The sequence below is a fragment of the Oncorhynchus nerka genome, linkage group LG27 (genome assembly GCF_034236695.1).
Source record: "Oncorhynchus nerka isolate Pitt River linkage group LG27, Oner_Uvic_2.0, whole genome shotgun sequence".
NCBI classification, from domain to species: Eukaryota; Metazoa; Chordata; class Actinopteri; order Salmoniformes; family Salmonidae; genus Oncorhynchus; species Oncorhynchus nerka.
Genome location: NC_088422.1, coordinates 51,372,133 through 51,395,459, shown reverse-complemented (window position 1 = coordinate 51,395,459; position 23,327 = coordinate 51,372,133). Strand labels below are relative to the sequence as shown.

The 23,327-nt window shown below is 41.6% G+C and overlaps 1 protein-coding gene across 6 annotated transcripts in view; it reads right to left on the bottom strand.

Annotated features, from left to right (window-relative positions):
* The window catches only part of LOC115111962 (bromodomain-containing protein 3-like), a 28,124-nt gene extending 11,339 nt beyond the window's left edge, over positions 1 to 16,785 (bottom strand). Inside the window, exons 1-11 of one of the 6 annotated variants that reach the window (XM_029638536.2) lie at positions 16,530 to 16,785; positions 14,236 to 14,562; positions 10,935 to 11,072; positions 10,445 to 10,592; positions 10,161 to 10,351; positions 6,239 to 6,610; positions 5,850 to 5,978; positions 5,570 to 5,767; positions 5,121 to 5,189; positions 1,368 to 1,576; positions 783 to 1,072 (exon numbers count right to left, since the gene is read on the bottom strand). In XM_029638536.2, the coding sequence (XP_029494396.1) occupies positions 783 to 1,072; positions 1,368 to 1,576; positions 5,121 to 5,189; positions 5,570 to 5,767; positions 5,850 to 5,978; positions 6,239 to 6,610; positions 10,161 to 10,351; positions 10,445 to 10,592; positions 10,935 to 11,072; positions 14,236 to 14,427 (1,936 nt within the window). In that variant the 5' untranslated portion in view covers positions 14,428 to 14,562; positions 16,530 to 16,785. Of the gene's footprint in view, positions 1 to 782; positions 1,073 to 1,367; positions 1,577 to 5,120; positions 5,190 to 5,569; positions 5,768 to 5,849; positions 5,979 to 6,238; positions 6,611 to 10,160; positions 10,352 to 10,444; positions 10,593 to 10,934; positions 11,073 to 14,235; positions 14,563 to 16,081; positions 16,412 to 16,529 lie in introns of those variants that run through there. The other 5 variants (XM_029638537.2, XM_029638540.2, XM_029638538.2 and 2 more) reach the window with 5 other exon arrangements.
* Positions 16,786 to 23,327: the final 6,542 nt, after the last annotated feature.

Genomic DNA, 23,327 nt, shown 5'->3' with positions numbered 1-23,327 from the left:
GAAACATTAATTCTACAAAGCATCAACAAAACTGCCATCAACGCCTCAACTAGGCCAGTGAGAACTTTTCACTTGCCCATCTCTTGCCTATACTATTCTAGTCCATTTGGCAGCCTGTTGCACCTTGTGAGCTCTGAAACACCGGTATCTTTGTCAAGCGGTTTCTTGTTGTGGTTCAGTTGTCCACTCACATCCCGTAGTCTCTTTTCTAACTCTTCTTTTCCTGAACCAGTTCTTCCTTAGAATTGGCACTGTTTTCCTCAATGCCCTCTCTCAATGAGAGACACACAGTGCCCTGCAATAAGTTCCCACATGCTGTACCTTGCTGATGTGGTAACGAGCTGCATGTCTTGGTCTCTCTAACATCCATTACTTTTTCTGTGTTTTGGTGGTGGTAATGAGTCCACTTAAAATTCTATTGGACCAAAACAATAGTTCCAGTTCAAGTCAGTTTTGCTCTCTTGAATTAGGATATATTTCTATTGTCGCATTCAACACAAGTACTCTACGTGAATTGCCAAACTGCTCTGCATATAAGAGACAATTTTATCTGAACTGAAGGTTAATTTTCAATGAACCACTAAAACCAGGCATGCAAAGAATGGGAGGGTGAGTAACCTCAGTTCAAAAGGGGGAGGAAGGAACAAATGCAAGGGAGCTTTAAAGCATTTAGGCAACAGACAGAGAAAGGAGAGGTTTATCCCTGAAGAAGCCGTAACCATTAGTGACTGGAGAAGGGCATCTGTGAAAACACCAAGAAAGAGTAATAGTTCACGACTTACGTAAAAGTTTCCGCTGCTTTTTCTGCAAACAGGACTTGACGTATCGTTCGAGCTCACGAAGGGTTGAGGGTTTGAGTGTCTCAAAGTCTATCTCTATCTCGTCTGGATTGGAGTCACGCAACGATGGCTCCCGGGACTGGATGATGTGGACCACCCTGCCCAACTTCTCACCCGGAAGACGGTTGATGTCAAGGCTGAGCTGGCGCTTCTCGTCGTACGACATGGGAAGGGATGGCTCCTCTTCTGACTCGTTGTTCGCCACCACCACCTTGGACCCTTTCTTCGGTTGCCTGAAATTGTTTTGGTCAGATATTTGTTAGGCCTACAGCTTTTGCCTCTCTCAGGATGTTCAGCTTAGCACTGAGAGAAGTTCAAAGAACAGATGATTCGTGACAGACTGACATGTCTGGATCAGGCTACATGGGGATACGAGTTAAAGTGTTAACACAGCAGTACGTAACACTGTTGGAACAATGATTCATCCAAAAGCAAAAGTTACTGGCAGTATTGAGCAAATTACTTGTGATGCTCAGGACAGTGTGATGAATTACGAAACACAGATATGAAAAGACTGGGCAGTAGTACCTGGTAGCCACCACCATGCTGTTTGGTTTCCGGGCTGGAGCCTTTTTCTGATTAGCTGGCTTGACTTGGGGTGCTGACTTGGGTTTCTTCTTGTCATCAGCCTTCCCCTTGTCCTTCTCTTTCTTCTCTTTTTCCCTTTTCTCCCTTTTCTTTGGTTTACTTACTGGGGCCTGTGACAGAACAGCCAGCTGTTCGTGAACGGCCTTCAGCTGAGGAGAAAAGCAGAGTCAAGAGTCACCTATGAGTCCAGATGTTGGTGTATGTAGGGTGAAGCTGATGGAGGGACTGGGGCAAGATACTGGGAGTGATGGCAAAATACAGGCATCGATGGTTAGCTTAATGTGCGATGTTGGCACGTGTAACCTGTTGCAGAGAATTTGCACCATTATGTCTTGGACCATCTCATGTCACAATTATGACAGTGATATTAGTTATATTTTAGCCCTGGGAGGGACATTTTCTTTTCCCTTTGAAGGAGTCTCATTTTATAGCCAATTCATGCTTGATTGACTTTTGTTGCATCTTGAATAAGATAATACATAAATCATCCTCAAGTTATGTGCATTAATTAATGGAGTACACAGTACTCATGTTTCTGCATATCTTCTCAAATGAAAGCTCAAAATATTAATAGAGGAAACAATCAAGTGTGTGATGTGTATAATGTACATTGATTTATGTCAGAAAAACAGAATACTGGCATGCAAATGAGGCGTCTCGATAAATAATTTCCCATTGGCCTGGGAAAAAAGCGGTAGGAAAAGCACACCGGGACCACCCAGCCTGTACTGTAGCTATCTAACACTTTAAAACCAGACGCACATGCTGACTCCCCAAGTGACGCATTGACTGATTGCTTTTTGAAGAAACAAGTATGTAATATAGAACAAACAAAAAAATATATATAATAACTTTGAATTGTGAACACCCTAATAAAACACTGACATTTCCTGGTCTTCAGCACAAAAACATTGGTCTTTTTTATTCCACTTGAAAAAAGGAGGAAATATTTTAAGTGAAGCTACAATGCGGAAAAGGCATCATTGCCAGAATCATAAAAATAAAAAAAAACACTGCTAACTCTATCACCATTCGCCACCAGCCAACACTGTCACAGTTTTATTAGTCGTATTTACAGGATACACATGGTTTACATCGTCCGACGAAATGCTTACCACCATGAAAACTAACATTTCCTATGAAAAAACAACACTAAAATAATGCAACAATGGAGGGAAAAAGTAACTATCAACAAAATCTTAGAAAAGACATGACAAAGAGCAAGCTGACTACTGAGGGAAAGATCATCTGCTAGGGATGGACAATAGTTTTCAAATACTGTAACACGGAAAATTGTATTGCAATATCCATGTGACATTGTAACATACTACAAAGATATACCATTACATTTCAAACGATTAATAAAACAAACTTTTCAATGTAGTTTTTATGACATGCGCCCCATAAAAAGACTGGCAGCCGACGGGTAGCACTCAGTGGGTAGCTTGTTTTTAATGTTGGCCCATCAAAGTGGCAAAAAGGCTCAATGTAATTAAAAGTTAGAGATATAAGAGTAGGCTACAACGAGAAACCAACAGGTAAGCGGTTTAATCTTAATGGGGTTGGGTAGAAAGCGCATTCAGAATACATTCAGACCCCTTCCCCTTTTCCATATTTTGCTACGTTACAGCCTTATTCAGAAATGGTTTAAATATATATTTTTTGACATCAATCTACACACAATACTCCAAAGCAAACAGGTTTAGAAATTTCTGCAAATTTCCAAAACTTAAAAAAATAAATATTTACATACGTATTCAGACCCTTTGCTATCAGACTCAATAGAGCTCAGGTGCATCCTGCTTCCATTGATCATCCTTGAGATGTTTCTACAACTTGATTCGAGTCCACCTGTGGTAAATTCAATTGATTGGACATGATTTGGAAAGGCACACAACTGTCTATATAAGGTCTCACAAGCCATGAGGTTGAAGGAATTGTCTGTAGAGCGCAGAGACAGGATTGTGTCGAGGCACAGATCTGGGGAAGGGTACCAAAAACATTCTGCAGCATTGAAGGTCCCCCAAAACAGTGGCCTCCCTCATTCTTAAATGGAAGAAGGCCTGGCCAAACAGAGCAATCGGGGGAGAAGGGCCTTGTTCGGGGAGATGACTAAGAACCTGATGGTCACTCTGACAGAGCTCCAGACTTCCTCTGTGGAGATGGAAGTACCTTCCAGAAGAATAACCATTTCTGCAGCACTCCACCAATCAGGCCAGACGGAAGCCACTCTTTAGTAAAAGGCAGAGTTTGCCAAAAGGACTGTCAGACCATGAAAGAAGATTCTCTGGTCTGATGAAACCAAGATTGATATGTTTGGCCTCAATGCAAAGCGTCATGTCTAGAGGAAATCTGGCACCATCCCCTATGGTGAAGCATGGCGGTGGCAGCATTCGTGCTGTGGGGATGATTTTCAGTGGCAGGGACTGGGAGACTAGTCATGATCGAGGGACATATGAAAGGAGCAAAGTACAGAGAGATCCTTGATGAAAACCTGCTCTAGAGCACTCAGGACCTCAGACTGGGGTGAAGGTACACCTTCCAACAGGGCAACAACCCTAAGCACACAGCCAAGACAACACAGGAGTGGCTTCGGGGCAAATCTCTGAATATCCTTGAGTGGCCCAGCCAGAGCCTGGACTTGAACCTGATCAGACATCTCTGGAGAACTGGAAATAGCTATGCAGCAACGCTCCCCATCCAACCTGACAGAGTTTAAGAGGATCTGCAGAGAAGAATGGGAGAAACTCCCCAAATACAGGTGTGCCAAGCTTGTAGCGTCATATCCAAGAAGACTCAAGGCTGTAATCACTGCCAAAGGTGCTTCAACAAAGTACTGAGTAACACTTACATAAATGTGATTTCAGTTTTTACTTTAAAAAATATATATAAAATGTGCAAAAATGTCTAAAAACAACATTTTTGCCTTTCCCTTATGGGGTTTTGTGTGGAGATTGATGATAAAAAAAATGTTTTAATCAATTTTAGAATAAGGCTGTAACGTAACAAAATGTGGGGGAAAAAAATCATGCGGTCTGAATACTTTCCGAATGCACTGTAGCCTCAATTAGCCTAGCTAGCTGTAGCTGAAAAGCTTAGCTAGCTAGCTTGTCTGGGCTAATCCAGTCAAGAAAGGCACGGTTATATCATAGGAGGCGCTATAGGAGGACAGGCTCATTGTAATGGCTGGAATGGAGTCAAATATGTTTCCATGTGTTTGATGCATTTGGTACCATTCCATTCCAGCCATTACAATGAGCCCATTCTCCTATATCGCCCCCCCCCCACCAGCCTCCTCTGTGTTTTATGGGACGGTAAATAACATTGGGGCTGCTACAAGTTAGTTAGTCTTGGCTGTAGCTGAGTTGCCTTGGCTAAAGTTACTTGGTCTCTCTCTCTCCCCTCCGTCTGCTCGGCTTGCTCCCTCCCATCTCACACACAACGGCCCCTCCGGAGCTGCAGCAATAGCGTGCCAATGCCTCTCCCTCACTCAGCAGTGCTCAGATTAAAAACATTTAAAAAACACATGTATTTCGAATATCCCACATTTTGTTTCAAACCCCCATCCCTACCATCTACCAAGCACACTTACAATCCGTTTCAGAGTGCTGGTCCCTCTACCGCTCTTTCAACAAGGTGCAATACAAAAATATAAATAGTTTTGTGGGGACGGGGAAGTAAGAGATAAATCACCTGAAAACGTTTGGCACACCCGTTTTTTTCCCCCGCCCTGTTACCATTGGGGTGCTCCACAGTGATTTGCTGGTAAGAAAGCCAAAGGGGAAATCAGTGGACAAAGATAGAAAACTCCAAAGTTCATGTTAACATCCTAGCAGCACAACAAACTATTTCATCATCAGAGCTAAATATTGTCACCATTGGTATGAATGAAATGTAAAACATTGCGCTAAAATGTGAGCTCTACAGTTACAGTATGCAAGCCACGATACCAAGATATTCTAACAGTTTGTGGCGGTAGAGGGTTAACTATGTCACTTTTACTTGTGGATCTCTGAACATCATGTAGTGGCTTTGATTTTTAAGTGGTAGCGGTCTAAATCTGATGTGGGGGACGAAGGGGGCATCTCCCTGTTCATCCATCCACGGGTTTTGGATCTTGGTCCTTGGTTGTGAGAACCCACCTGTTCCGAACCCACCTGTTCCTGCAGTTCGGCGAGCCGCATGGCCCGCTCCTCCTCTGAGTCCGAGCTCTCCGAGCTGGAGGTGTTGCCGCTGCTCTCACTGCTCTCTGTACTCTTGCTTACCACCGGCGTGGTGGAGGGCTGGGTGGCGTCAACGGGCTCGTCTGGCATCTTGGCAAATCGCATCTCAAACACATCCTGAGAAACAAGAAGACATGGGGCAGTTCAACCGACAGTGCTCCAATGAGGTGAGTTAAAGATCTGATGAACTTTATCCTACCTGTAGCTTCCTGGCCATGGCTACAACCTCGTGGTCGGGGGGGTTGTACTTGTAGCAATTTGAGAACATTAACCGGACGTCCGTCGCAAAGCTTTGGGCATCTGGGTAATCTTGACTGTCAATTTTTTTCTGTGGACACAGCACAAACAGTCAGAGTCTTATTACTGAGAAAGCTCTCTTCAAAACTCAAAAGCAAATCTACTAGCAAAACAAATGTAATCATCCTCCCCTTAGCTGTTACGGTGTCGACTGTCGTTCAGGGACAGTTTTAATCACGAAATAAAAAAAAACAGGGTCAAATTATTTTCTTCCACCAAGTAAACAGCCAGACTTTGGAGGGCAATTTAGAAGAGTTAGGGGTGAGTCGAGGGAGTGAATAGGGGACCTACTTTGACAGTGCTGAGGTCCATGGGGTGCTTGATGATCTCATGGTAGTCATGCAGTTCTAGCGCCTCCGCATCTACAGGCTTATAGAAAGGCCAAGCGTAGGCTGCATGCTTCTTGGAGAGCATCTCCTTCAGGATGAAGTCGCAGTGCTTGAGCTGCTCGCCGGGCTTGCCTTTCTTGCCACCGAGCAGTGGCACCTCTCCGTCCTCGGTGCCCTTCTTGGGGGGTTTAACGGGTCGCACCGTGCTCTCCCGCCTGGATGAGACTTTCCCCTGTTGGGATTCCAGGAGCTGGGTAGGGGAGTCACTTCTACTGGCCGAGATTGCTGAGGTTGTGGGAGTTGTTGTGTCTGCTTTCCGCTTCACCCCCTTTTTCTGTGAAAATGACAATGACCAAACACAAAGACCTCAGTGGCTTGCGTCTCTTTATCAAGACATGGCATATTCAACATTTTCTGATTTCTAATAGATTATTACATCCTAAGACAACATTTTGAGGAGCAGAATTGTAAAATACGTTCCCCACACAAAATCCCATTAGACTGTAGAATTAAATAAAAAGACCCCCGGGAGAGACCAGTCTTCCTGGACTTAACATTACTTTTTTTTATATAATTCAAAAAAATTACATACATACAGTTGAAGTCGGAAGTTTACATACACCTTAGCCAAATACATTTCAACTCAGTTCACAATTCCTGACATTTAATCCTAGTAAAATTCCCTGTCTAAAGTCAGTTAGGACCACCACTTTCTTTTAAGAATGTGAAATGTCAGAATAATAGTGCAGAGTGATTTATTTCAGCTTATATTTCTATCATTACATTCACAGTGGGTCAGAAGTTCACATACACTCAATTAGTATTTGGTGGCATTGCCTTTAAATTGTTTAACTTGGGTCAAACATTTTGGGTAGCCTTCCACAAGCTTCCCACAATAAGTTGGGTGAATTTTGGCCCATTCCTGCTGACAGAGCAGGCGTAACCGAGTCAGGTTTGTAGGCTTCCTTGCTCACACACGATTTTTCAGTTCTGCCCCAAAAGAATTCTATAGGATTGAGGTCAGGGGTTTGTGATGTTGTCCTTAAGCCATTTTGCCACAACTTTGGAAGTATACTTGGGGTACTTGTCCATTTAAAAGACCCATTTGCGACCAAGCTTTAACTTTCTGATTGATGTCTTGAGATGTTGCTTCAATATATCCACATCATTTTCCTTACTCGTGATGCAATCTATGTTGTGAAGTGCACAGTCCCTCCTGCAGCAAAGCACCCCCACAACATGATGCTGCCACCCCCGTGCTTCACAGATGGGATGGTGTTCCTTGGCTTGCAAGCCTCCCCCTTTTTCCTCCAAACATAAATGGTCATTAAGGCCAAATAGTTATATTTTTGTTTCATCAGACCAGAGGACAATTCTCCAAAAAGTATGATCTTTGTCCCCATGTGCAGTTGCAAACTGTAGTCTGGCTTTTTATGGCGGTTTTGGGGCAGTGGCTTCTTCCTTGGTGAGCGGCCTTTCAGGATATGTCAATATAGGACTCGTTTTACTGTGGATATAGATACTTTTGTACCCGTTTCCTCCAGCATCTTCACAGGGTCCTTTGCTGCTGTTCTGGGATTGATTTGCACTATTCGCACCAAAGTACATTCATCTCTAGGAGACAGAACGCGTCTCCTTCCTGAGCGGTATGATGGCTGCGTGGTCCCATGGTGTTTATAATTTTGTACTATTGTTTGTACAGATGAACGTGGTACCTTCAGGCGTTTGGAAAATGCTCCCAAGGATAAACCAGACTTGTGGAAGTCTACAATTTGTTTGTCTGAGGTCTTGGCTGATTTCTTTTGATTTTCCCATGATGTCAAGCAAAGGGACACTGAGTTTGAAGGTAGGCCTTGAAATGCATCCACAGGTACACCTCCAATTGACTCAAATTATGTCAATTAGCCTATCAGAAGATTCTAAAGCCATGACATCATTTTCGAGAATTTTCCAAGCTGTTTAAAAGGCACCTTCAACTTAGTGTATGTAAACTTCTGACCCACTGGAATTGTGATACAGTGAATTATAAAAGTGAAATAATCTGTCTGTAAACAATTGTTGGAAAAATTATCTGTGTCATGCACAATGTAGATGTCCTAACTGACTTACCAAAACTATAGTTTGTTAACCACTCTTGGGTAGTGGGCAGTATTTTCACGTCCAGGTGAAAAGCGTATTCAGGCCCAGAAGCTAGGATATGCATATAATTGGTAGATTTGGATAGAAAACACTCTAGTTTCTAAAACTGTTAAAATAATGCCTGTGAGTATAACAGAACTCATATGGCAGGCGAAACCCCGAGAACAAACCATCTCCCCCCAAAACAATTCAGCCTACCACTATTTTCAATGGCTGTCACTTTTATTATAAGGCCAAGTCCTCCTAAATTGCAGTTCCTAGGGCTTCCACTAGATGTCAAGTCTTTACAAAGAGTTTACAGGCTGTTTTTTGGGGGGGAAAATGAGCCAGAAATTCAAGTTTTTCTAGGTGGCTCCCATTTTGACTGTAAAAAATAAACAAATTAACATTTACAGTGGCTTGCGAAAGTATTCACCCCCTTGGCATTTTTCCTATTTTGTTGCCTTACAACCTGGAGTTAAAATAGATTTTTCGTGAATTTGTATCATTTGATTTACACAACATTGAACATTTGATTTACCACTTTGAAGATGCAAAATATATTTTATTGTGAAAAAAAAAGAAATAAAACTAAAAAACTAAACTATTCACCCCCCCAAAGTCAATACTTTGTAGAGCCACCTTTTGCAGCAATTACAGTCTCTTGGGGTATGTCTCTATAAGCTTGGCACATCTAGCCACTGGGATTTTCTCCCCCATTCTTCAAGGCAAAACTGCTCCAGCTCCTTCAAGTTGGATGGGTTCTGCTGGTGTAAAGCAGTCTTTAAGTCATACCACAGCTTCTCAATTGGATTGAGGTCTGGGCTTTGACCTGGCCATTTCAAGACATTTAAATGTTTCCCCTTAAACCACTCGAGAGTTGCTTTAGCAGTATGCTTACAGTCATTGTCCTGCTGGAAGGTGAACCTCTGTCCCAGTCTCAAATCTCTGAAAGATTGAAACAGGTTTCCCTCAAGAATTTCCCTGTATTTAGCCCCATCCATCATTCCTTCAATTCTGACCAGTTTCAAAGTTGCTGCCACCACCATGCTTTAGTGTGGGGATGGTGTTCACAGGGTGATGAGGTATTGGGTTTGCGCAGACATAGCGTTTTCCTTGATGGCCAAAAAGCTCAATCTGACCGGAGTACCTTCTTCCATATGTTTGGGGAGTCTCCTACTTGCTCCATGGGATGTTCAAAGTTGTGTATATTCTTTTTTTAGAACCCAACCCTGATCTGTACTTCTCCACAACTTTGTCCCTGACCAGTTTGGAGACCTCATTGGTCTTCCTTGTGCCGCTTGCTTGGTGGTGCCCCTTGCTTAGTGGTGTTGCCGACTCTGGGGACTTTCAGAACAGGTGTATATATACTGAGATCATGTGAAATCATGTGACACTTAAATAAAGTCCACCTGTGTACAATCTAACTAATTATGTGACTTCTGAAGGTAATTGGTTGCACCAGATCTTATTTAGGGGCTTCATAGTAAAGGAGGTGAATACACCACTTTAAACAAGTTATTTTTTTCCATTTCACTTCACCAATTTGGACTACTTTGTGTATGTCCATTACATGAAATCCAAATTTAAAAAATAAATAAATTACAGGTTGTAATGCAACAAAAAAGGGAAAATGCCAAGGGGGATGAATACTTTTGAAAGGCACTGTACATACATTTTCACAAACACTAATGACATCACACTTGCTCAGACCCACATTCACACCCAACGCTGTTTCCAATACCTGAAAGACTTTCTGGACTTACTTTGATGACTGGCTGTGCTGTGGGAACCACAGCCATCATGGAGGCAGCGGGAGACACAGCTTGGACAGGGATAACAGAGATGATGGTTGGCACTGGCGTGGCTGCTATGACAGGAGCCTGACAAACAGGTGGAGGGGAGCTGGGATAAGTGGATGGGGGTGAATCTGTTGGCTCAGCCTCTGCTTGGCTGCCTGAAAGGAAGATGCAGGAAGCAAACTTTTGTAAGTGACAGACATTTCCCCTCAGCGCACAAGTCCCTCCCAACTGTGAAAAGATTGAGTTACCTGCACTAATAGGCCCTCCTGGTTTGTGGGCAGCTTTAACTTTGGGGGCCGGTGGTAGCAGCTCCACCTCCTCCTGAGGCATTTGAGACACTTTCTGTAAGAAGATTTTCTCCAGAGCTTGGGCCATCAGCACAATGTCATCTGTAGGCTGTGGGAATACAAGAGGGAATGAGTTATGGGTCAAGATGAAGGCGAAGGTCAGACGGAGCACCTGATCAAAATTATCACAGTTACAGTATCAATAATACCTAGAAAGGTGATGGGGCGCCTCTAGACAGAGTAGAGAAAGTGTAAATACTTTTCAAATCCCAATCCTCATCTTGATGAGTCAAAATAATGTACACAAGTTAAAATCAATGTCACTGGAAAACTGTGTGTGTACATGTCAGTTTATGTGATCCTGTGAAAAAAAAAAAGTATGCTCTTTGAACTACTTGTTATTGCTGGTTTTTGTATTTCGATTTGGAATGAATGGTAAAGGAGAATTTACCTTGTTGTAGATGTAACAGTTGGTAAACATTGTGTTGAAGTCCTGCATGCACTCGCTGGCGCTCCAATAGTAGTTATTCTCTAGCCTCTTCTTTATTGTTCCCATGTCCATTGGGCTCTTGATAACTTTATGATAGTCCTATATGGCAGCATCAATTGGAAAACAACGTTCAATATGAGGGAGCAATAAAAATAAATGGCCAGGAAATAAACATGTTTTATGATGAATGTTGAACAATGAGGGGTTCATCCTTTCACACATCCTAAGTAGTAGTAACATTACGAACCACACAAAAATGTACATACATCCACACAGAGTATTTACATTCAAATATAAGAGCCTACTTCTACCCAGAGCCAAATGTAGCATTAAAGCTAGAATCCTTAGCTGTTACATCCATTTCTGGACTTATAAATGGATGACATATACCCATTGATGCTTTGAGAATATCTTATAAATGCCTCATGTGCTTATTTAAACTGTCATACCCTATTAGAATCCAAAATATAAGCTTGTTTTACTCCAATGTTTGTAAAAGTAAAATCTAAACAAACACATAGCCTCAAAACATGGTTTAAGGTCCAATGCAGACCTGTTTTATTTCAAAATAAAATAATTTCTGGGTAACAACTAAGTACCTTACTGTGATTGTTTTCAATTAAAATTGTGATATAACAAAAATAGCTTCTTAGCAAAGTGGCATTTCTCAAGAAGTTTGCTAGGACTGTCTGGGAGTGGTCTGAGTGGGGAGGGGAGAACTGAAAATGAGCCGTCATGGGTGGAGAGGTTTGGAACTCTTATGGGTCTGGCACCAGGCAGGCCAAAACTTCATCCCACCAAAACAGTCCTTTCAGTACAAGGGAATTATAATTTTCACAGATTCTAGCATTTAGTCTGTTAGTCAACCGAGATTGTTTTAGTCGAGCGGGAACAAATAATATAAACTCAGTAACAAAAGAACGTCCCTTTTTCAGGACCCTGTCTTTCAAAGATAATTCGTAAAAATCCAAAGAACTTCATTGTAAAGGGTTTAAACACCGTTTCCCATGCTTGTTCAATGAACCATAAACAATTAATGCACCTGTGGAATGGTCGTTAAGACACTAAGCTTACAGATGGTAGGCAATTAAGGTCACAGTTATGAAAACTTAGGACACTAAAGAGGCCTTTCTACTGACTCTGAAAAACACCAAAAGAAAGATGCCCAGGGTCCCTGCTCATTTGTGTCAATGTACCTTAGGCGTGCTGCAAGGAGGCATGAGGACTGCAGATGTGGCCAGGGCAATAAATTGCAATGTCCGTACTGTGAGACGGGTAAGACAGCGCTACAGGGAGACGGGACGAACAGCTGATCGTCCTCACAGTGGCAGACCACATGTAACAACAACTGCCCGAGTTACATCAGGAACGCACAATCCCTCCATCAGTGCTCAGACTGTCCACAATAGGCTGAGAGAGGCTGGACTGAGGGCTTGTAGGCCTGTTATAAGAAAGGTCCTCACCAGACGTCACCGGCAACAACGTTGCCTATAGGCACAAACCCACCGTCACTGGACCAGACAGGAATGGCAAAAAGTGCTCTTCACTGACGAGTCGCGGTTTTGTCTCACCAGGGGTGAAGGTCGGATTCACGTTTATCGCCAATGGAATGAGCGTTACACCGGGATCGATTTGGCGGGATCGATTTGGAGGTGGAGGGTCCGTCATGGTCTGGGGCGGTGTGTCACAGCATCATCGGACTGAGCTTGTCGTCATTGCAGGCAATCTCAATGCTTTGCATTACAGGAAAGACATCCTCCTCCCTCATGTGGTACCCTTCCTGCAGGCTCCTCCTGACATGACCCTCCAGCATGACAATGCCATCAGACATACTGCTCGTTCTGTGCGTGATTTCCTGCAAGACAGGAATGTCAGTGTTCTGCCATGGCAAGCAAAGAGCCCGGATCTCAATCCCATTGCGCACATCTGGAACCTGTTGGATCGGAGGGTGAGGGCTAGGGCCATTCCCCCCAGAAATGTCCGGGAACTTGCAGGTGCCTTGATGGAAGTGGGGTAACATCTCACAGCAAGAACTGGCAAATCTGGTGCTGTCCATGAGGAGGAGATGCACTGCAGTACTTAATGCAGCTGGTGGCCACACCAGATACTGACTGTTACTTTTGATTTTGACCCCCCCTTTGTTCAGGGACACATTATTCCATTTATGTTAGTCATGTCTGTGGAACTTATTCAACAACTGAGACAAACTGAACCTTGTTTTGGTCATACAAATATTTACACGTTAAGTTTGCTGAAAATAAACGCAGTTGACAGTGAGAGGACATTTCTTTTTTAGCTGAGTTTTTAAAAAATCAATTAAAAAAAATCCTGTTTCCATTTACAATAGTCATTTACAACATTAACAACATCTACACTGTATTTCTGATCAATGTGATGTTATTTTAATGCCACACAGCCAGGTCCATGCCACACAGCCAAATCAATCAAGGTGTGGATGGAGGACCACCAGATCAAGACCCTGTCATGGTCAGCCCAATCTCCAGACCTGTACCCCCATTGGAAACCTCTGGAATGTGATCAAGAGGAAGATGGATGGTCATAAGCCATCAAACAAAGCCGAGCTGCTTGAATTTCTGCTCCAGGAGTGGCATAAAGTCACCCAACATCAATGTGAAAGACTGGTGGAGAGCATGCCAAGACACAAATATTGATTTCTGAACTCTTCCTAAGTTAAAACATTAGTATTGTGTTTAGAAATTAATGAACGTATTTCTCTGCATTATTCAAGGTCTGACAACACTGAATCTTTTTTTGTTATTTTGAACTGTTGTCATTTTCTGATAATAAATTATCTAAATGACAATATTTTTATTTGAAATGTTGTCAGTAATTTATAGGATAAAACAAAACATTTCATTTTACCCAAACACCTGGCAACATTAGATGAGTAATGGCAGAATCTACGAAAGCCAGCAGGAGAGGAAGGAGAATAGTAGGGTCAGGTTACGTTTTTTTGATTCTGGTTATCTAGATCTCTGGCGCACTCTTGCGGCATTCGTCTTATTTCATCAAACTGTAAGCATAAAGCATCAGACAAGCACAATGCATATATTTGATGTTATATGGAAAAATACACTTTAAAAATATTTACCAGTAAATTGGTTCGAAAAAACAGACAACTTTCGGTGGACCAAGGTTTTTTTCTGTTGGGGACAGCCCTACTAGCTTAAAGGATCTGCTTCTACCTATTACTAACTACCAATAACAAAAGAGAAAACTACGGAGTGTGGACTTGACTTACAGCAAGACATAATTTGATGGTATCCACAGGTGTATAAAAGGGCCACGCAAACTGATGTTTCCATAGAGTCTTCACCACAACATTCTGCATGTACTGTAGTTGGTTAGTTTTCCTGCCAGGCTTGTTGGGGTTGAAGAACTCTGGTGGCGGTGGATTAACAAGCGTCGGGACGGCCGCAGGAACAGCCGACATACTGGCAACAGGAGAACACTTCTTCCCAGTTCTGCAAAACGTCTGAGTGTTTTCAATGGATACTTTGCTCCTCTTTCAGCTCCTTATTCCTCCAGCAGTACACACATCCCATCTCATGACCTGAGTGTCTGTGCCCTGCAAAACAAAATAAACAAATATTGGAATTAGAAAATTAAGGGAGCTGCAGTTCAGAAAATATGAGACACTCAGAGTTAAAGATAGCATCCTCACAGACAGTAAAGTTTACTTGAGTCAATTAGGCTAACATTTTATGACAAAGACTGAGCTATCAGTGGTAGCTAAATTATAAACAAAAAAATGTAATTAATAAAAAAATGTGAGTATACATTACATCTAGCCTAAGTAATATAGCCTGCACAGACACCTGATCACTTAGAATTTGTCAAATGGGCAAAGAATTTAGCATTTAGCTGGGCAACAGCTAGCTAGATTGTTACACCAGATAATGTACCCTCAAAAATTGGTATCCATTACTGGGAGTTACAGGTTAGGTACTGTTTGCTATACAAAGAGTGGGTCTAATCCTGAATGCTGGTTGGTTAAAAACGCATTCCAGCCGGTGTCTATTCCACAAATTTACCACCTGCTAAATCTACGACGTTTGTATAAACCTTACTGTCTGTCTCTTCAACATTTGCAACATAGTTTCAATATTCAAATTCTATCTCCAACGGTCTCATAATAATGAACGCGTCAGGGTCGGGAGGAGAGAGGCAGGCAGCGTTTCTCAGCCTGTAGAAATCATGAATCAGCTGCCATAGTTTTTATGGATATATACAAAGAAATGTCAATTGAAAAAAAGGTATAAAGAAACGAAGTGCATCTAGTTTGCAGTCTTCCAGACAACACCCGTGCCAATATATCTTCCAAACACCGGCTTCTTTTATCATTTACTTTAAGTGTAGCACAGAGAATTTCCGACCGACCTTAACAATACTTTCTTCACTCTCAATTCGCCCAAAATGTAGAATCTAAAATGTCCGTGTCCAGTTGCAGGTGGAGCGTTAGAACTAAGAAAATGCTCCATTATTAAAATAAAATGTTTTGCTCCATGAAGTCATCCAACGCTGCCATCTTGTCCATTTCAAATATTCTCCTATTAATCGAGACAGGTGGGTGTCCACCTCAAAGTGCTGCATGTCATGACAGCCCTGTCTCGATCAATGAGAGAACACTTGAAAGAGACAAGATGGCAGTGTATACACATTTTTGGATGACTTCATGGAGCAAACATGTATTTTATTTTAATAACGGAGCATTTTCAAAATTCAAACGGACCCCCTGAAAATCATTTTATGAGACTCCCGTTTCCACAAATCGAGAACGAAGATTGTATAGCCAATACCAGTTTAGCATAAAATTATCTTGCAGCTTCTGTATAGACAAACCTGTAATTACATTATATGGTGTTACAATCTGTAGCTACACCAAACAGTACCAAACCTGTAACTCCCAGTAATGGATACCAACGATATTTGGTTAAATCACATCTGTAGCTAGGCAACAACGATGCAGAGATAAAACATTCCCAAAAGCACATTTCCCCCCCCACGCTTAACAATTAAAATGCATATTGCTAAATGTACACAACTACTTATCCACCCTTTATCTCACAAAATAGTAGCTATTTTACATGTAGCGATGGTGTGCATGATGATTACGTAGCATCACAATCTATTCCTTTAAAAAGATGGCGGGCAGGGCAACGCAATGCTAGCTTGCTAACTATCCTCTCAATCGGCAAAATCCTAAATGTGCATGCCATGCAAAGAGCTAGCTAGCAACGTACATACTCCACTAGTTCGCGTGAAGTAGCTACACCTAAAATGTTGAGTGGTGTGTTATAGAAGAGCTGAACATGATATAATTAGATAGACAGCTTCCCATTTACACTTCGCATATGATAAATGTAGCTTCAGCTACTAGCCTAACAAATCCTAGCAGCTTTGTAGCTGTGCATTGTTTCAAGGCGCGGAGCGGGCCGGCCTAGATTGACAACCTAGATTGAGTGTATTTGAGAAACACTTAGATATGTATCCTGTCATTTAAATTACACAAACCAGAACAAAATAACATTTTACTTTATCACTCTCTCCTCAAATGGCTCCAGTGGTGGTTCGCTCGCAGTTTTCAGGTACCTTTTATTTCAGCGAAGTAGCTAGCATATTAGATGAGTTATCAGCATAGAGCTAGATAGAGGACAAATATTTTTTTGTATCTGTTCCATTATAGCGTCTGTGGCAGCGCCATTAGACTATCTCCAATGTGAAGAGGTCAATTTTCTTCTTCCACGATTGGCTGATCACTATGAGGACCCGGTTGGACATGACTACAACAGGGTCACCAGGAGGGCTCAGCCAATGAAATTGAATTCCCACCCAGTTGACCACATTAAAATGGTGGAAGCACTCATTGGCGCTAATAAAGTATTTTGGCCATAAGATGCGGCTATCATTTTTATGGTCATCAGCTTTCTGCAATATCTATGCGCAATTTCGAGCAGCATCATGGTCCTTGTTGTGTTTTGATGGTTAAAGCATTTAGAATTGGAGGCATGTCCCTAAATTACCTACTACATATCCCAAGATGCACCTCCTTATTGCACAAGCCATGTTTTGGCTAAACATGTCGTCATGAAGGGAAACGTATTGTTCGAAGCTGTCAATTGGCTTTGAAACAACATGATTAAATATAGAATCCGATATTACCCACAATTATACATAACTTATAGGAACAATGGATTTAAAGTAAATGTGTCCGATAGAATGCTGTAATTGCACAACTCCATGCATTCCCAGCTAACAGGTCTAGGGAGAGAACGTGTTTCTAATGTTACCTGTAATGTTCCCTAATGTTTTACACAGAACCCAAACCTGCTGCTGCGCGCGTGCGCTATCGTGCATACATTTATTTTGTCCCCCCTCCACCAAACGCGATCACAACACACAATATCAAAACAAACTCTAAACCAATGACATTAATTTGGGGACAAGTCGAAAAGCATTAAACATGTATGGCAATTTAGCTAGTGTTAGCAATTGGATATGTAGATGGGTGAGCCGGTCAAGGATCGATTCAGACTAAGTGGTAAATTTTATGACAAGTAAACAGTTTATTCAGAGTGAAAATATGTAGTACAGCGTAATTACGGCTCTTCCGTTAGTTCGTGTTGGAACCGCAGGCAGAGAGCGCGTAAACAGTCAGCACAGCCCTTATATACACGTCACAGAAAGTAGGTTGACTCTAGGAAGATCGGATCTCCGGATTGGTTCAGCTGGTTGTAGTCTGTAGTCTTCCGCCATTGGCTCAGTTGTCTGTCCGTCATCGTAGAATCTTCTTCGGGCACACAGTGTTCGTTTAAAAGGGAGATTATGTGTGTAATGTGGGAGCTATCCTGTAGGGGACCCCACAGGCTTTACTGTGAAAATACGTTGCTATGTGTTCTCAGTTATAACAATGCAATAGCCATGTATTTAGCAATAGATTGGTCTCCTGCATAATAGCAATTCTTTACAAAACCCTCTCTTCACGTCTCACCAGAGACGTGACACAACCTAACTAGATCCAGACACAAAGAGAAACTTCTCCCAAAAGGACTATGAAATAAGGCACGGTATTAAACAGAAATAGATATTTATGTATTACCATCATGTTCTCCATTCAATCCCACTATGTACTAAATTGGCTACCAGCCACCTAGGAACTTACAACCCTCATTTAACAGAGCGGAGAACAGCTCAAAATAAAAGTAAAAATTATTGTCCACATTAGCCAACTTTTTCCAGCAGGAAAAAGTTTCTGATACCCTCTCTTCACATCTCCTAAGAGATGTGATATAGTCCAGATACATTACTCCAAGCAAAAACGAAGACATAATCCAAAAAGGAAAAATATCCTAAACTAGGTATGTCTATCCGGAAATGGCCCACAAAGAAAAATAATCTCCCCCTCTTCCCATCCCAGATGGGACACGACATACAATGGAGAAGCTTAATCAATAAAAGCAACTGGATCCCCCTCCCAAAATTGCTGCAAAAACTGAAAGATGGGTCTCATGCTCCATACCGTTATCTCGCACCTGGCTCCTGTTATCTAACCAAAAAGACCGCTTGTTCTCGCAACCCCACGCTCTGAATGTGCCCTCCCTTCTGTATTTTTCCAGCATGAGAAAGTTCCATGGCCCTGATACTTTTAACAATGTTTCAAATCAGTTAGGTAGCATAACACATACATACATCCACACAAGGCAACAGCAGATAATATTCAATCATATATATGGTAATGGCTATAATGTAAAATAACCCCAAGGGTGTGAACAAAAACTCAGCAATGAATCATATAACAGTTACAAAGTTTAAACTACCTTCATGTCAAAAGAGAACAGCTCATTCAAAAACAGAACAAAAGAAAATAGTGTGAAATTTAGGTCCCCCTTTTGACTCCTGCTAGGGTGTCACTCAATTATCCTTTATTTCAGCAGTCATAGCATTTCATGAAAATAATAAAAAGTTTATTACTAATAACAAGTTATATATGCCTTTGTTGTATGCTTTTGTTCCTCCCAAGGGTGTCACTTATCAAAAACAGGATAAAACTTTATTGCTATTGACATGTAAGATGTAGGATAAAACTTTGGTCATGGAAAACAGAGTAAAGAATTATTAGATACCATCTGGTCCTCTCAGCTACTCCTATCCTGTACCAGGTGGGCTCCTTGCCACCCAGGGACTCCAAACCATGTGTCATCCTCAGTCAGTCCCATCCTCCCTTGAAAGCATGCTTCCGTATCGGCATCGCCAACTGGAGCATCAAGCAAAGGCATATGCCTGAAGCCCTCACCACATCTGTAACAGACTTCTCAAAACACGGTATGATGCAAGCAGCACATCACATCAATAACAAATAATACAAGAATTAGGGTCAGAAATCCAGTAACCATCATACCAGTGTACTTACCAAACCAGGCCAAGAGAACAGACTCCTCCACCCCCCGTGGACCTCATCTTAGCAGATAGTGCATCAAGCCCGCCTTAGATTGTGAAGTTTAAAAACTATCATCTGGACTGGTATTATTAGGAATATATGTGCAACATTGTTTACCGAACATCTTGCAGACGTCCCCCTGACTGGCAAGAAGCATATCCAAGGCAAGTCTATTCTGTCTGGAAACCCCAAATGTGGCCTCAAGCTGTTCAGACATACTAGTGAGTGCATCACGGGAGTAATTCACAAAACGCTGTTGATTATAGTAGATATAATTAATCCATGCAGTCTGTCTAGCATCCACCATGGCTGGACCCATAGTAGGTAGTAAGTGCCAGAGTCCATCATTCCTACCCAAGGCCTGAAACTCATGAGGAATCACCACTGGCACTCCCAACAGGTTAGTGTGTATGTCAACTACATCCTCTGTCCATGGAGCACTACTACATCTATGTCTCCCATGGGATGGAATGTTTTCAGGTCCCCTGGTTACAGAACTCAGCAGCTGTTCAGCAACAACATCAACAATGGTCCGTGGAATTATCAAACTGGTCAGACCACACGTACCTTGCCATTCTCCTCTAAGAATGGGTCTCAGCACTCTTTTTGCTCCACTCATCCAACATACATCAGCCAGACCACTAGTTTGGTTTAGGCCTGTAACTGGCCAAGTGGAATTAATGGTTATGTTACTCCTGCAATCAGCTTCAGGCAATCTCCCATAATCAATGCCATTACCTGTACCCGTGATGCACTCGTAATTGCCCCCATATGCCTCAACACCCCAAGAGGCCCGATGAGGAGGTACTGCAGGAAACACAAGGCTCAAAGAGGAACAGAGGGTTGAATTGGGCTTCACCTGGTAAAAACTTCTCAAAATACACAACCACCCCCCTCCTTCTCCTACAGCAAATGGGTGTGTAGCCAGAACAGGTCTATCATGACTACAAATAATACAGTCCTTTCTTCTCAGGGTTTTAGCTGTGTACCTCATATAAAGACAGCCACAAATTGTCCCTACTATCAAAACCAGTCTCAGTTTCTAATTGATCCATAGCCGAATAGTCTCTAACATTAATTACCTGAATGGTATTTTTAACACAGTGGTGGTAGAGGAGTGTGTCCGGTTACCTCTGGTCTTGGCAGTACCTTAATAGAAAACACACCCATCATGTCTGTCCTCGTCCTTTGTAGTCCGAGGGTATGAGTGCCTGCATCAGAGAGCTTAATAGTTTTGATGGTTAGTAGGATTTCATCACCTTTACAAAGTTCAACATTGCTCCCAGGTTTCCCCATATCATGGAAAACCTATCCACCCTTGTGGGATCCCCATGCTATAAGGATACCCTCTTCTCCAATCCTAGAACTGTCCGAAGTCGGTTATCATGTAATCTCTACTCTAACTTCTTGTCTACCCAGATCTAGGGATTTCTTATGCTTATTTTGGAACAAAATACACATCACTTAGCCAGAGCCAGACACATCTTCACTTCTATGAACAAAAACAGGGGTGATAGGACAGGTAGGGTTACTTCATTCGAGAGTTGGCCCCGAATTCTGTTAATTCCAGTTCTTCTCCCGAACTCTGTTTATTGTCCGACAGTGAAAAAATGTCTTACCCTTCCGCCGTGCGATATGAATCTGGGTAGCTCTTTCAGCTAGCTGTCACCAGGGGTCTCCTATGGTCCCCAAGCCTCTGGGACTGGATTGAGTGACTTCACCTGTAGTTCACCTGTAATGCATAAAATCCTGGACATACAGGCTTGGTTAACAAACAATTTCTCATATGTTTTATCTGATTATATCTTTAACTTCTATTCCCAATTGTTAGCTTACATTTTTTTTTAAAATTTTTTTTAGTTTCTTATCCAATAAGCCCCATCCTATCCTAGACCACAATTTACCCATCCCCCTTTTGATACCTGACTCTGCCCAGGTATCAACCTTACCTACTCTAAATAATGACTTAGGTAAGATTGGTCAAAAAATTCAAAACAAATGCTTATCATATCAAAATCCTTCCTTCAAGGACCCTCAGTATTCTATCCGACAATAACATGAATTTAATATATGTTGCAGAGTGCAGAATTCCTTATCTACAGTAATTTATCACCCCTAAGAACTGAAACTTATTTTTCTATTTAATTCCCTGCCCTATTGGCTTAATATATATCCTATCCTAACCTCCTAACCTAAACTCCTTTATAATGAATTTACCTTAAAACTAGTAACTCTATATGACCACATTCATTATACCAATGACTCTCCCCTAAGGCTGATCAGACCTTAGAAGACAGTCATGATAAGGTCCATGAGTCAACCCGCCCTTTTACAGTCAAGTTCTATACTACACTAGACATATTAAAGAACCCTTTATCCTTAAAATCCAAATTCACTTGTGTAATTTAAAACTCATAAAATAAAAACTCATAAAGTTCCATATTTGAGCGTGTCTCTTTAAAATACCTTTGCACCAAAACAAATAGTCCTAACAAATGTTTTATGTGTATATATTTGCAAACCTTAATGATTAATCAAAACTTCCAGGCCTTTCCAATTTAGTCGTTTATGGCCTCATTCTCCCCAAGATTATAATCCCTGATATTTAATAAAAATAACGTATTTTCCCTTGGCTCCTTCAACTCACATTTACATCTCAATAAAACAAAACACCATCTGCGTGTTCCTCAAGGAAAAACAACTTGCCCCTGTTACGTATGTCTACGTATCAAGGGAAATGTTCAAATAACCAAATTCAACCTCGCTAGTTTACCGAAACATGTACAATTATGTTTTACCATAGAGGTTGCTTTTCACCATTAATACCCTGACACCGTTCCACATAATGGAAACAGTGCTCAAATTCACTGGTGCTATTCAAACGATCAAACCAAAAATCAACAACCATCAGAATCCACCATCACGATGTTTTATGACTCAGACATCCAATCCCTCTCTCACGGCCCAATTACAGTCCAAATAAACTCCACAAATCAATGATACCCACCCAGCGAATCAGCTGCTAGTTTTTAGCATCTTTCCTGACGATTTACATACTCCTTTTAAAAATGTATTTCGAAATGTTTATCAACTTCTGAAAAGTGACTCAACATTAATGGCCGCACCTCCTTTTAAAGGACACTAACCATTTTCTCTGTCACCCCCAGTCAAGACATCATTTCCGTGGCGACGGAAACCTCGCGAGTGATGTCATCAACAAGCGCTCAATCTTGACTCATTTCGCAACGATTTTCAACTCATTGTAAATAATGGTTGGCTGTCTGCAACAACAGTATTTCGGGTTCGATAAACCAAACCTAATTTATCACATCTGTTGAATCCTGATTTAGAGTTTACAACATCAATCAACATCTCTCAATTCGCTAATCTTATAAAAACATTTCGATGGACACAAATCTATCGTAATTGTTCCCCCGTTATTATTCAGAATTAATTTGATTTAAGTTACTGTCTCGTCTTTGAATTAGCATTTTAATTACGACTCTTTTCCCAAAGTATTATTCCCAACAAATTATTTAGTGAACAGACATCGCCTTGCATCAAAATCTCCGTTCTTATATTAAGTTGAATGAATTAGTCTTTCAATTTGAACCAAACAAACTATTTAAAACGTTCAGTTTATATCTTATACCAATACTAGTGACTATAACTTTCTCTGCAAAACAATTAGTTTAATTAAAACCAAAAACTCAGACATATATAACTACTCTTCACACCTCAGCTGGGAACCGAACCCCGGCCTCCCACGTGGCAGGCGAGAACTCCACCACTGAACCACCAATGCTATGGAACTGAGGTTCTCCGCAAATAGACCCAATTTTCAGTTATCTGCATTTGTTACTCCGGCATCTGAACAACAGAAAATAGCACTAATT